This window comes from Lagopus leucura, unplaced genomic scaffold (genome assembly GCF_019238085.1).
Source record: "Lagopus leucura isolate 7727_CA_CO unplaced genomic scaffold, USGS_WTPT01 210-5_obj-0_obj, whole genome shotgun sequence".
NCBI lineage: Eukaryota > Metazoa > Chordata > Aves > Galliformes > Phasianidae > Lagopus > Lagopus leucura.
Genome location: NW_024964810.1, coordinates 34123 through 45768, shown reverse-complemented (window position 1 = coordinate 45768; position 11646 = coordinate 34123). Strand labels below are relative to the sequence as shown.

At 51.1% G+C, this 11646-nt stretch overlaps 1 protein-coding gene across 1 annotated transcript in view; it reads left to right on the top strand.

The window, feature by feature from the left end:
* XRRA1 (X-ray radiation resistance associated 1) overlaps positions 1-10782 on the top strand; it is an 11685-nt gene extending 903 nt beyond the window's left edge. The window contains exons 2-17 of the mRNA XM_042892261.1: positions 477-649; positions 856-927; positions 1675-1747; positions 2307-2404; positions 3765-3898; positions 4382-4480; positions 5452-5711; positions 6086-6126; positions 6603-6719; positions 7281-7374; positions 7665-7783; positions 8189-8425; positions 8812-8968; positions 9097-9209; positions 9659-9764; positions 10475-10782. Of these exons, the coding sequence (XP_042748195.1) occupies positions 477-649; positions 856-927; positions 1675-1747; positions 2307-2404; positions 3765-3898; positions 4382-4480; positions 5452-5711; positions 6086-6126; positions 6603-6719; positions 7281-7374; positions 7665-7783; positions 8189-8425; positions 8812-8968; positions 9097-9209; positions 9659-9764; positions 10475-10734 (2153 nt within the window). The 3' untranslated portion in view covers positions 10735-10782. The remainder of the gene's footprint in view (positions 1-476; positions 650-855; positions 928-1674; positions 1748-2306; positions 2405-3764; positions 3899-4381; positions 4481-5451; positions 5712-6085; positions 6127-6602; positions 6720-7280; positions 7375-7664; positions 7784-8188; positions 8426-8811; positions 8969-9096; positions 9210-9658; positions 9765-10474) is intronic.
* The last annotated feature ends 864 nt before the right edge of the window (positions 10783-11646 follow it).

The window sequence follows — 11646 nt, the reverse complement described above, 5'->3', positions numbered from 1 at the left end:
CTGATCTAGTGTTGCTGATTGTCTTGTTCTGGGAGGGAGATTGGACTTGCTTGGCTGTGGCTACAGCTTTATGTTGCTGTCTTAAGTATATGGTTACACAATTCAGCTTATATTCTAGTGTTTATGTTAAGTATTAGGAAAAAAAATCTTCTCTGCAAGGTCAGGCAGTGGCACAGCTGCCCAGGGAATGGAGGAGCCTCTGGGGGTGTTCCAGAATCATGGGGATGTGGCACTGAGGGACGTTGGTCAGTGGGGACTGGTGGGGTTGGACTTGGTGATCTTAGAGGTCTTTCCCATCCTTAGAGATCCTGTGATTCAATTATTCATTAAAAAAAAAAAAAGGTTGAATTTCAAATGATGGGTTTTGTTGCTGGGTTGAACCATCAGGTGGAGTTGAGCCCCTTTGAGAAAAGCACAGTGAGAGCATTGCAAACTCACCTTGCCACCTCCTCTGCTTTGTTGTGTTGTTGTCCCAGGGGCTGGGCGCCATCTGCTGGCACCCACAGCCACCCCACAGCCCTGGGCTGAGCAAGGAACCACCAAGGAGACACCAGAGGAGAGGAGGAAGCCTCCAAGTGCTGTTTCTGCACAAGGAAACGATGAAAACCATATCCTGGATGAAAACCATATCCTGGATGAGCCATTTCTGGTGAGTGCCTTTCCCTTCCCCAGCCCCCTGATGTTTTCTCCCCTCTTGCTCTGACCCAAAGCACAACGTGAGGGAATCACTCGGTGAGGGAGGAAACAATTTCAGGTCTGCTTTTGGAGTCCAGGTTCCAGGATGAGAAAAGATTTGCTCGTGGACATGGAGCAGGGCTTCACATTTGTGTTTGGTTTTGTTTTTTTTCCCTCCAGATGAAGCACCACTGTCTGAAGAACCCTTCTGACCTGTGCTCTGTGAACGTAAGCGGCCAAAATCTGGTCTCTGTGAGTACTGGAGGCTCCATAAATGTGAACAGACTGCCTTAAAAATTGAAAAAATAAACCAACCCAACCATACCAGCACATAAGTGTGCAGAGTTCAGAAAAAGCATGTTAGCAGCATGCACATTTATACTCAGTGATCCTTGCAGGGCCCTTCCACTGCAGGGTTTTCCTTTGATTCTAGGATATTTCCTGCACAGGAGGGTGAGCCAGCCAGCTGTAAACAGGCCTGAATGATTTGCCTTGTGAAACTTTGGCTCATGTCTTCATAATCAAATGGTGATGGTCATCACCAGGTGTAGTTCCCCGTTTACTCACTTCACTCTGGTTCTGTGGATGTTTCTCTCAGCTACGGTAGTTTGACTTCAGCAGCAACTTGTATTTGGGCTGGGGACAAAGACAAAAGGATCTGAGGGTGCTGATAGCTTCGTAGTGTGTTTTGTAGGGTTCTGGGCTGTTGCTGTGAAGGACAGATGTGCTGGAGAGTGGCTGAGTTTGATGGGCCACACGTGGGCAGCAGTGAGAGCACAGAAGGGGTTTTGCTTTGAAGCTCAGGTCGTCCAGGTCTTCTGGATGCCAGCCACCAAATCAGCTGTGCTTCCCCCCTATGCTCTCTCCATCATCAGACAACCAATGGGAGATGTAATGAAGTGCTGTGATTTAGGCATTGTGAGAAACAGAAAGACTCAGCTGTTTCAGATCCGTGTACAGCCAGAGCTCAATCTGTGTGTGTTTGAATGTATCTTTCAGGCTAAAGAAGATGATTTTGAGAAATTTGATTGTGTTGCTTTTATAAACGCTGCTGAGAACCTGCTGACTTTAGGTAAGGGATTGCATTGCCAAAGAAAACTGCTTTTCAAGCTAGGGTGGCTGATGCTTGTCTAAAATCAGCTGAAATCCTTGCACCAACTCCCTGCTGACGTTATCACCTGTAGGGATGATCATTGTGTGCTGCTGTGGTGTCTGTTTTGTTATTAGAAAGCAAAGCTCTTTGCAAAGAAAATCCCCACTTAATACATTGAAACACTGAGTGAAGAAATGACCCCACAGCTCAGAAGTGTAGTGGTAGAGCTGAGAGGTGAATCCAAATCCAGTGACACGAGCTCAGTCAAGATGGAAGATGTGTTTCTAACTAGTAAGACACATAAAGCTCGGTGTGCAAGCACTAATCCAATCTGGGTGGGAAACAAAGGCAAGAAAACAAGCTAGATGTTGTAGGGACAATTGTCTAATGGAGCTGGCATTTTCTTTCTAGCCCACCAAGTGATAATGCTCCAGTGTTACAGAATCCTGCTTGTTCAGGCTGGTTTTGGTCCATCCCAGACCTGGACAGGACCTGGCTTGCTTTTACTGCTAAAATGTTTCCTCTTTCATTCTTGCAGAACCATTTCGGAAGTTTCCAGGACTGCGAGAGCTGGAACTTTCATTGAATGGACTGAGAAACCTGAAAATCACTCCTGGAGAGTTCAGGCATTTAGAAGTAAGTTGAGAGAGACCTGAGACTTCTTCATCTCCCCCCTACACGTAGCATGGATGTGTGTCCCTTCAGTGTGAGTTCTCTGAAGCTGTAGGGTGATCCTCTCTTCCTGCTTCCTTTAAATCTGGGATGCCCTTGCTGTTGTCCCTCAGGGATCTGCACATTTTGCTTCTTTCACAGCCGTCCCTCACAGATGGCCACTTTTTGCCCTTGCTGTGGCCCTTTTTGCCACAGGACTCCTTATTTCCCCATAACAGACCACCTCTCTGTGCTGTAGGATCCTCTCCACTCAGTCCATCGTGGAGTCCCCACAGTAGATCCTGTTGTTCTCCTCACCCCCTGCCCTGCTTTTACTCCTCACCCTGAGGTTCTGGGGTCACCCCAGTGCCAGCTGTCAGTCACCAGTGTCATCCTTCACACAGTGCTGTACGATGGCTGGCAGATCCCCATCCTCCTCCATGCCACTCTTTACCTCCCCATCTCCAGATATCCATAGTTTCTATGAATTATGGGCTGCCTCTCTAACACAGCAGATTGGTAAGTTGGTTGGTTAGTTTGTTCATTTGAAAAAGAGAGAAAATGGATCCTAAGAGCAAAAAACACGCGTGGGATGCTGGCTGTATTTTGTCCTCCCCCTCCAGCTTTTAGTGGGTCTCTCTTGCAGAGAGCTTGCTCTCTTCACTGATTTTCCTGCCTGGATTTCTGTCTCTTACTGGCTGCAGAATTTCAGATAGCTGCTGGATGGAAAGTTTTGTCTTATGGACTTCTTTCTTGACTCGTTCACAGAATGGTTTGCAGCTCAGCTGCAAGCTCCGTAGGCTCTGACCACAGGGCTCATCTTGCTGCTGTGGTCCTGACCTCCCTCCTTCCTACAGGCTTTGGGAGGTCCCCAAAGCCTTGAAAACACAGGAGAGCTTCTGCACGTCTCCCATGTACTCTTGGCCACTCACTCAGGGTTTGTCTCAGTCTGTGGGCACAGCTCTGGGTGTTGGAGAACCGAATTTCCAGTCCTCTCCATCCCTGAGCAAGCGGCCTGGTTGCTGGCATCAGCTGTGAAAGGTAGGGATGGGGCCCATCTGTGTGTTATTCTCCATCAAAACTCCCCTTCCTAAGATACCTTCACGGATCCCAGCTTTATTGATGTCTGGTGTTCTGAGATCCTGCTTGCTGATGACCTGGAGAAAACAGCACAGCGCTGAAAAGATTGATTGGAAAATTCAATTGGTTTGGAAAGAGCTTTGAGCTCCTGTCAGGGAAATGCAACCCATTGTAATGTCTCCAAAAAACTGTCCCTGTAGCACAGTGGAAAGCATTCAGTATCGCCCTCAGTAAAGCCAGCTGTCTTGTTCTTTGTTTCCTTCAGGATCTGGATCTGTCCTACAATAATTTATCCCCTGAAGACGTTTGGATGTTGGGAGATCTGTCCCAGCTCAAGGTCCTTCGCTTGACAGCCAACAGGCTTCGGTCTCTGCCTGCAGACCTGGCAGGCTCCTGGGGGTAAATGCACAAGCTTTGGTTTGGTTCCTGAGCTGCCTGGGGGTTTCACACGGGGGTGGGATGCTGGGGCCACGGGGCTGACCTGATGCTTTGAGCTGGGACCGTGCTCACCCAGCTCGTCTTCTGTCCTTGGAGGCAGAGAAGGACTCAGAGCTTCAGCAGCTCCGTCTGCTGGCCAAGCCACAGGAGCAGGTTGCTGTTTATACGTCGTTAATTAGAGCCTTCCCAGTAGCTTAAGCACAGCCACCATGCCAAGGCCCCCGCTGTTTTTGCCATGGTTGGAGATAAGGCACTGAGCTAGATGGTCTTTCCAGGCTGATTCGATTTTAGGTAGGTTAGCAGTTTTCTATTTCAAAAATGCCAGCAGCCCCTGCCCTGTCTCCCAGCAGAGCGAGCACACACGTCTCCCAGTGACAGCAGAGGATGTGTTTTTCACCTGTCTTTGCTTGACTGTGTTATTAATGAGGCTCTTTGTATTCACAGCTCTGCTCATTTGAGATTTCAGTCTCTAGAGGTCTTGCTGCTGGATGACAACCGTCTGTCAGAGCCGGGTGTCTTTGTGAGCCTGTCTCATCTCCGCAGGTAAGCAGGAACCTGGCAGCAGACAGTGCTGGCTTTTGGGGCTGTCAGCTGTCAGCTGCTGCACGGAAACAGCCTTAAAATGGAAAACAAAATCTTTGTGATTCACTCAGATACTTCCCTGTTTACTCTCCCTAGCGTTGCAAATGGGACTGAACAATAGCAAACGGCCTGCTGCAAAACACAGGCGGGCCAAAGCCAGCAGATGGCTGGAACTCAGACCCTGCCCTGGATGTCTGCTGATCTCTGGGTCTGATTTGAGAAACAGCTTTCTCCATTTTTTCCCTTCTTTGCTCCAGTTTGTCCTTTCTATCAGTGCAGCAGTGCAAGGAGAGGTTGCACATCAACTTCCCTTCTTTAATGTCAGCTTTTATGATTCAGCCAGAGAGGAGAGGAAGGGGCAGCTCAGCCAAGCTGTGGTGGGCTTGGGTACAGTGCACCTGGTGACACAAAGGTGGGACTTTGCACTGTCAGCTCTGCCAAGATATTCCCTGGGGGAAATGTCACATTGCTCATCGTGAGGCTGGGGGCTGGCATGCAGAGATTTGGGTTTCTAAGTTTTCTTGTGACTCCAGGCACTGATGATGTTATGGTTCTTTGTAAAGGAGGAATGTTGTTAGGGGACCCCAGTAGGACCACAGCTCTTCAGAGCTGTGGGTGATTTAATAAGCTGCTAGCATGTCTCCTTGTCTGTTAAACTCTCAACAAGAGATGAGCTTCAGCGAGGCGACCCACGGGCTGGGGTGGGGGACTGAAGTGTTGGGCTTTAGGGGTACTGTTGGACTGAGCCTACAGTTAGGATTTCATTTGTCAGGAGGAGGGGGAATGGGGCAGCAGAACGAAGGTGTCAGTGCAGTTCTGCAGTACTGCTGGGCTGCCCGGCGAGGAGGCAGCTCGAGAGCCAGGATGAACAGATGGCTGTGTGAACACTGAAAGCAAAAGTGGAGTTTCCCATACGTTCCCTCTTCCGATAGCCTGAGGGAACTGAATCTGGACAGAAACAGGATTTCAGCAGTCCCCTACCTGCACCAAGCAGAGAGAATGCAGTTCTCCCTCCACCCTACGTCGGATGATGGCAGCTTCAGGGCAGAGTGGTACCAGTATCTGAGCAGCCTCTGGCAGCAGCCCCAGCCGTCGCAGCGTGAGGGCAAGAAGGTACCAGCAGAGCTGGAAACGAAGAAAGGTCAGCTTGAAGACATCGTGTTACAGAACAACGGGGCTCCAGACAGGACTGGTGAGCAGCACACGCCTCTCCCTGCCCTTGCTGATACTGCAAGATGTTACAGTGGGAGAGGGCTCAGTTACATCAGAGTGAAACCTTTCCAGATCTGCGGGGTGTTTACTAGCGAGTGAAGCTGCTTGACAAAACAGTGAAGGAAAGACATATGGCACTGTTTTTGACATCTTAGCTAACCTGTGCTACTGGGTGCTTAATGGACACAAATTTCCCCTTACCTGGAGCACATTTTGCCACTGAAGCCAGTTCCTGCCTGATGCTAACTTGGTTTTTCCAGAGCAATCCCAACCTTGCCACGGTTGGGGCCGGCCCAGTGCTCAGCTTCATGTACTGGACATCAAAACCTTCACTTTGCTTGTGTTTTGTTGCAGAGGTCGTGTTTAATTCTGACTCTCAGGGATGCCCAATGCTGGTAAGAACCATTGGCTGAGCTGTGGTTTGGGGTGTGGGTTCCAAAACTTCCCCTTGCCTCTCTCAGCAGAGTTTGCATAAAAGCCCATCAGTTTGGCAAGTTACACTGAGTGCTGCAAGTATTGTCTGTCATCAGGGAGGTCAGGAACAAGTTTTCACTTAACCAAGATAGATCTGAGCTTAAACTTTGCCAATGAAAACACTCAAACATATCTTTCCTGTGTGGGGAAGTGTGCTCTGCAACTCAGGTGGGGACTGAAGCTCAGGAGCCTGGAGTTCATTCAGATTCCAGTTGTGTTTGGGCTCTGAAGGATGGTATCCTGATGGATGGGCTGTCTGTGCTGATTTGCCCCTTTCCTAGAGCACAGCAGGCAGCAGTTGGGAAAGCACCAATCTCAACATGCACTGAGCACATGGAGATGTTGCCACGTCCTCAAGAGCCTCTGGAGCATCTCACCCTCTTCCTCCTCTTTTTAGGGCGCTCCCTGGGAGGGAGACCCATCTGCCTTGAAGACTCTGCCTGCTCTTTCCACGTGCAGAGACATTTGTGCTCTCTTTCCTGTACTGGAACATCTCAGCCTGGCCTTCAACAAGGTGATTTGGGCCCTGTGTCTCTGGATAGGTGCAGAGATTCAGCAGTCTGAAGCTGGGGTTAGTCCCTCTGGAGATACCCTGGCCTCTGCTGCAGAGCTCTCTCCAACCCCTGTGTCCATCTCAGATACCCAGCATCTCTCAGGTGGGACAGGGCACCTGTTAGGCAGCTGAATTGCTCTCAGGTTGTCTAGACACCTGCACATTATCATAGAATCATAACTTAGGTGCCCAAAATCCAGCTTGGCTTTGGGGCACCGCCAGCAATGGGTACCTATGTGATAGGTGCCTTATCACCCTGAGAATTCATCACTATTCACCAGAAGAGGGGATTTCATCAGGAAATGGGGGATATGAAGGCCTGCCTTTGCTGGAGCTGCCCAGTGGAAGGTGATGCTCTCAGTGTGCCCCACATTCACTTAACCTCCCCTTCCTGGTGCTTTTGGCTCCTGCCCACTACATCAGTGGGACATATTTTAGTAGGATTGGGAGGAAACTCTACAGCCTCAGCTCAGTGGCAGCTGCTCAGAGTAAAATGAAATGGCAAACTGTTTTATCTTGCAGATTATGGATGAGACAGCCCTCTTACCCGTGGCTTTCTTCCCACGTCTGAAGCAGCTGACATTTCACAACAACCCTCTTACCACCACCCGCAGTGGTACAGTATGAGCTGGTCCTTGGGGTTTCCCAGAGTGGGTGCAGTTCCCTCTCTGGGACAGGGACTCCCTTCTCATTCAGCATTTGGATGCTGCTGTGCTGGCCCAGGTCCCCAAGGAGATGCTTTTTAATCCTTGCTAAAGTGCAAAGCAAACAGCAATGCCCTGTTTGCAGTGCCCTGCTGCTGCTCCTGGTCCCACTGGAACCCAACAGCCCAACCATGACTGAAGTAGTGCAGCTTTAGGCTAAATTTTGCTGCTTGCAGCCCTCATGCACCCTTGCTTCTTACAGGGCACCCACCTCTGCTGACACGGCTCCTCCAGCAGAAGTTGGGGATTCAACTTGTTCACCACAAGAGCCCAGCTGTGAGGAGGTGGCACTTCTCCATCCCTCTCAAAGCCAGCCGCAAGGTGAGGCAGGGCAGGCTGCACAGCAGGCTTTGTCCTAAGGCAGGGACTGAACCATGGCTGCAGTATTTGGGGTAGGATTGCCTGGGACCCAGATTACTGGGGTAAGGGAAGAGCTCATAGGCTGTGTGAATCCCCATGGGGTTGGTAGGATGGAGGAAGGGAAGGGGTGGGGAGGGTTCTCACTTCTCAATTCTTTCCTCCATGCCCACACAGGATTCAGAACAGAGACTTTGGCTCCAGCCCTGCCCATCAGCTGAAGGGCCAATTGCTGGGGAAATGAAGTTGCTGTGGAGTGTCCCTGCAGCTGGGGGATCCCTGTCCCCTAAGAAATAGCCTCCAGCCATGGGGTCCAACCCAATGCTGATGCTCACAGCATCGTGCATGAACACTTCTGGGTCCTCTCAGGTCTCATCTCATCTCCCCAAAGTCGAGAAGCAGCCACTGATGCTGGAAGCTCCTGCTGAAACCTTCATATGGAAACCACTCCCAGCCATGGCAGAGGCTGCAGGAGGAGCTGCACCTCTGATCTCATCCCAGCCACTGCCTCCCATCAGCTCCACGCCAGCAGTGGGGCATGGGGAACGTGATCCCAGGACTCCCAGCACAGCCCAGGAGGACGTTGAAGCCTTCTTCATGACACAGGTGCGTGAGGCTGGGCCATCACTGTGCAGGTATTTACAGCACCAGTGCTTATAATCCTCCCTTGACTGCAAGGGATGTAAGTGTGGGACTGCTAACTGGAAAGCACAGATTGTCCCTGCGGCACCTGCAGGAAAACTCTCTCTTCTTGCTCACCACGGCAACTTTGGGGTTCAATTTTCCTTGGGATTGTTAAGTTTGCAGTGGGATGGGGCTGGCCCCTTCCCCCCCATGCCTGGTTCCACCAAGCACATAGGGACAAGGTGGTGACTGCATGGCTCAGTGCCACCAGGAGGCACCTCTTCACAGCAGGACAGGCTCTGGCTGACATCATCACCTGGACTGGTGGCCAAGTGCTGCTGCCAAGTCCTTTCTTTTGCTGCTTTGAGGTGGAGGATGACTCCAAGCCTTTGCTGGCAGAGGACAGGCTGGAACAGAGGAGCAAGCAGAGGGAGGAAGGCAGCTCCTGGGCTGTTCCAGAGTGGTACAAGGGCTATGAGGAGCTGCTCGGTGGAGACACTGACCCAGATTTCATTGAGCCAGTTGGTGAGTGAGGAGGGCTGGGGGCCCTTGCTTAGAAAACCCTGGGCAGGTTGATGAGCAGTGCAATCTGCTCTGCCCAAGAAAGAAGCACCAAAAAGCTGCTGATGTCCCGTTTTCCCTTTGGTTCACAGGGATACAGAAGAATGTGCAGGCTCTCTACTATGTCCTGAAGCACCCCCTGGTGTACTGGGATGCCAAGCCACGACTGGACAGCGTGCAGAAGCCCTGTGTGCCTCACAAAAAGGTGATGAGACCAAGGTCTGGAGGGAGAGAACACTTGCACTGGTGTTGGTGTCTGGAAGTTGTATCTACCCCAACCCATATGCTGCAAAGGGTGGCAAGGAGCAGGGGTTGTGATAAAATGACAGTCCCTGCAGCCATAATGAAGCTTTGGGGTCTTGGAAAGCTTCTTTAGTGTTGCTTCATACACTTACAGTCTTCAGTCAGAGTTTAAAATGGATCAGTTGGTCCGAAAGAAAGTGTTGCCAACCACCTCCTGCAGAAGCACAGGCTTTGAATCATAGAATCATTCTGGTTGGAAAAGACCTCAGAGATCCCTAACCCATCCCCACCCCTTTCTCACCATCCTCCACTGACCGTGTCCCCAAGTGCCACATCTCCAGGGCAGGAGAAGGAGGTGGAGGAGCATCACCCAGGAGGAAGGCATGCTGCAGCCTCCTCTCTTCCTCACAGCGTTGCAGGATGCCTGACCCTCCTGCTAGAAAGACGAAAGCAGAAGTCCTGGAAAGAATCCTGGTGGCCATGAGAAACACCTCAACTGTCACCAGTGTCCCCTTGGGTATGTTCTCATGCCCCCCATCTCTGCTCTTCATGTCACTATAGAGGCAGGATGAGGCTGTTCCAGAGCTCAGCCCTAACTCCCAGTAACGGGGAACGGAGGCACTCCCTATTGCTGCAACCTCATCCCATGTTTCTGACCCCCTCAGCTAAAAACACTGGACACTGATGTTCTCTAGCTATGGGCTGCCAGAGGAGTAAATGCAAAGCAGACACTGCTGCAGTCTCTTGGCTGCACAGGCGGAGTAACTCTACCCCAAACCTGTCTGTTGGGGAGAATCTTAAAGCATCTATTTGCCCCTGAGATGAAGCAGTGGGGCTCTGAGTGCTGGCCAAGTTTGATCTCTGTCGCAGCCCCTATGGTGGTACAATCCTGAGCTGCTAGTACAAGCCCACTACCTGGCTGCTCCTCAGTGCTTTTCTTTTCCCTGCACTGATTGGGGAAAGAGGGGTGGAAGAAGTAGAAATTGAGTCACACATTCTGCAGTCTCTAACAAAAGCCACTGCCCGGCTTGAATCCAGCCCTGCAGCCTCACAGACACCTGTCTGCACTCTGAGATTGCTCAAGATTGCTCCCATCCCTGTCCCCATCCCCTCTGCTGTTAAGATGGGAGGGCTGGGGCTGCTGGCATACAGGGAAGCAGGAGGGAAATTCAAATGTTGGGGAGCTATGGTTGAGAGAAACCAGTGCTCTGCTTGCACCTTTTCCAGCGTCTGCTTTGCAGAAGAGGAAATCCAGCCCCAAGACGTACAGGGAGGCACTGAGGCTGATGGAGGAGCTCCAGGAGGTGTTTGAGACCAGCAAGGAGCTGGACCCGGGCACGACCAGGCTTTGGGATGAGGTACCTGTGGTCAAAGCACTTCTTGCAGCTTCCAAGCAGAGGAGATCAAAACAGCTGCTACTGCCAGGGAAGAAAGCGTCCAAGAAGGTGCCCAAAGTGACATCCACAGCAGGGGCAGGGGTTGGATAAAGCACTTCACACCTCTGTCCTCTCAGATAAAAAGTATGTTATAATTTGTGACTTGTTTGGAGCCATTTTTCCTCTCCCGAGGTTGGAAAATCAAGTGCAGTGAAAAGGTTCACCTGAGGTTTTCAGCCAATGAATTCCCAGCTTGAAAGCACGAAAACATCTGAAATGCTTCAGTGGTAGCACATGAGAGTGGTTTGTTTGCTCACTGTCGTGCTCTGCAACTACTGTAAACAAGGTCTGTGCTCTCTCCCCCTGCACAAAAGAGTCCCTGGGTGTCATAGGGTGCTTCTGGCAGCAGTGCACAGTGGGGGACAGCACAGCCCTGTCTGCATCCAGCTGCTCTTAGCAAGGTCACGGTGTTCCTGTCCTCACCTCAGCTCTGCCTGCTGGACCTGAACGCTTTCAGGGAGCTGAGCTGAGCACAAAACAGGCATTAATAACCAAACCCACCTACTGAGAACAGCTGTGACAGTGTAATCCAAGGAGATGGGGAACGAGGGGAGCAGTGGAGGGAAAACACTGCCCACCACCTGCTCACACCTATATAGAATCATAGAATCATGGAATCACAAGGTTGGAAACGACCTGTAAGATCAGCTGGTCCAACCGTCTCCTCATCACCGTTGCCACAAGCACCAAATCATCACGCAGCTCCTCATCCAGATGCCTCCTGAATGCTGCCAGTGATGGCAACTCCCCCACCTCCCTGTGCAGCCATTGCAGTGCCTGACTACTGAGAGAAAAAGTTCTTCTGCCTTATGTCCATCCTAAACCTCCTCTGCTACAACTTGCGGCCATTTCCTTGGGTCCTGTTTGTTGCCTGGGAGAAGAGGCCAAAAGAAGAGGCTGACTGCCCCACATCCATCCATCCATCCATCCATCCATCCCTCCATCCATCCCTCCATCCATCCC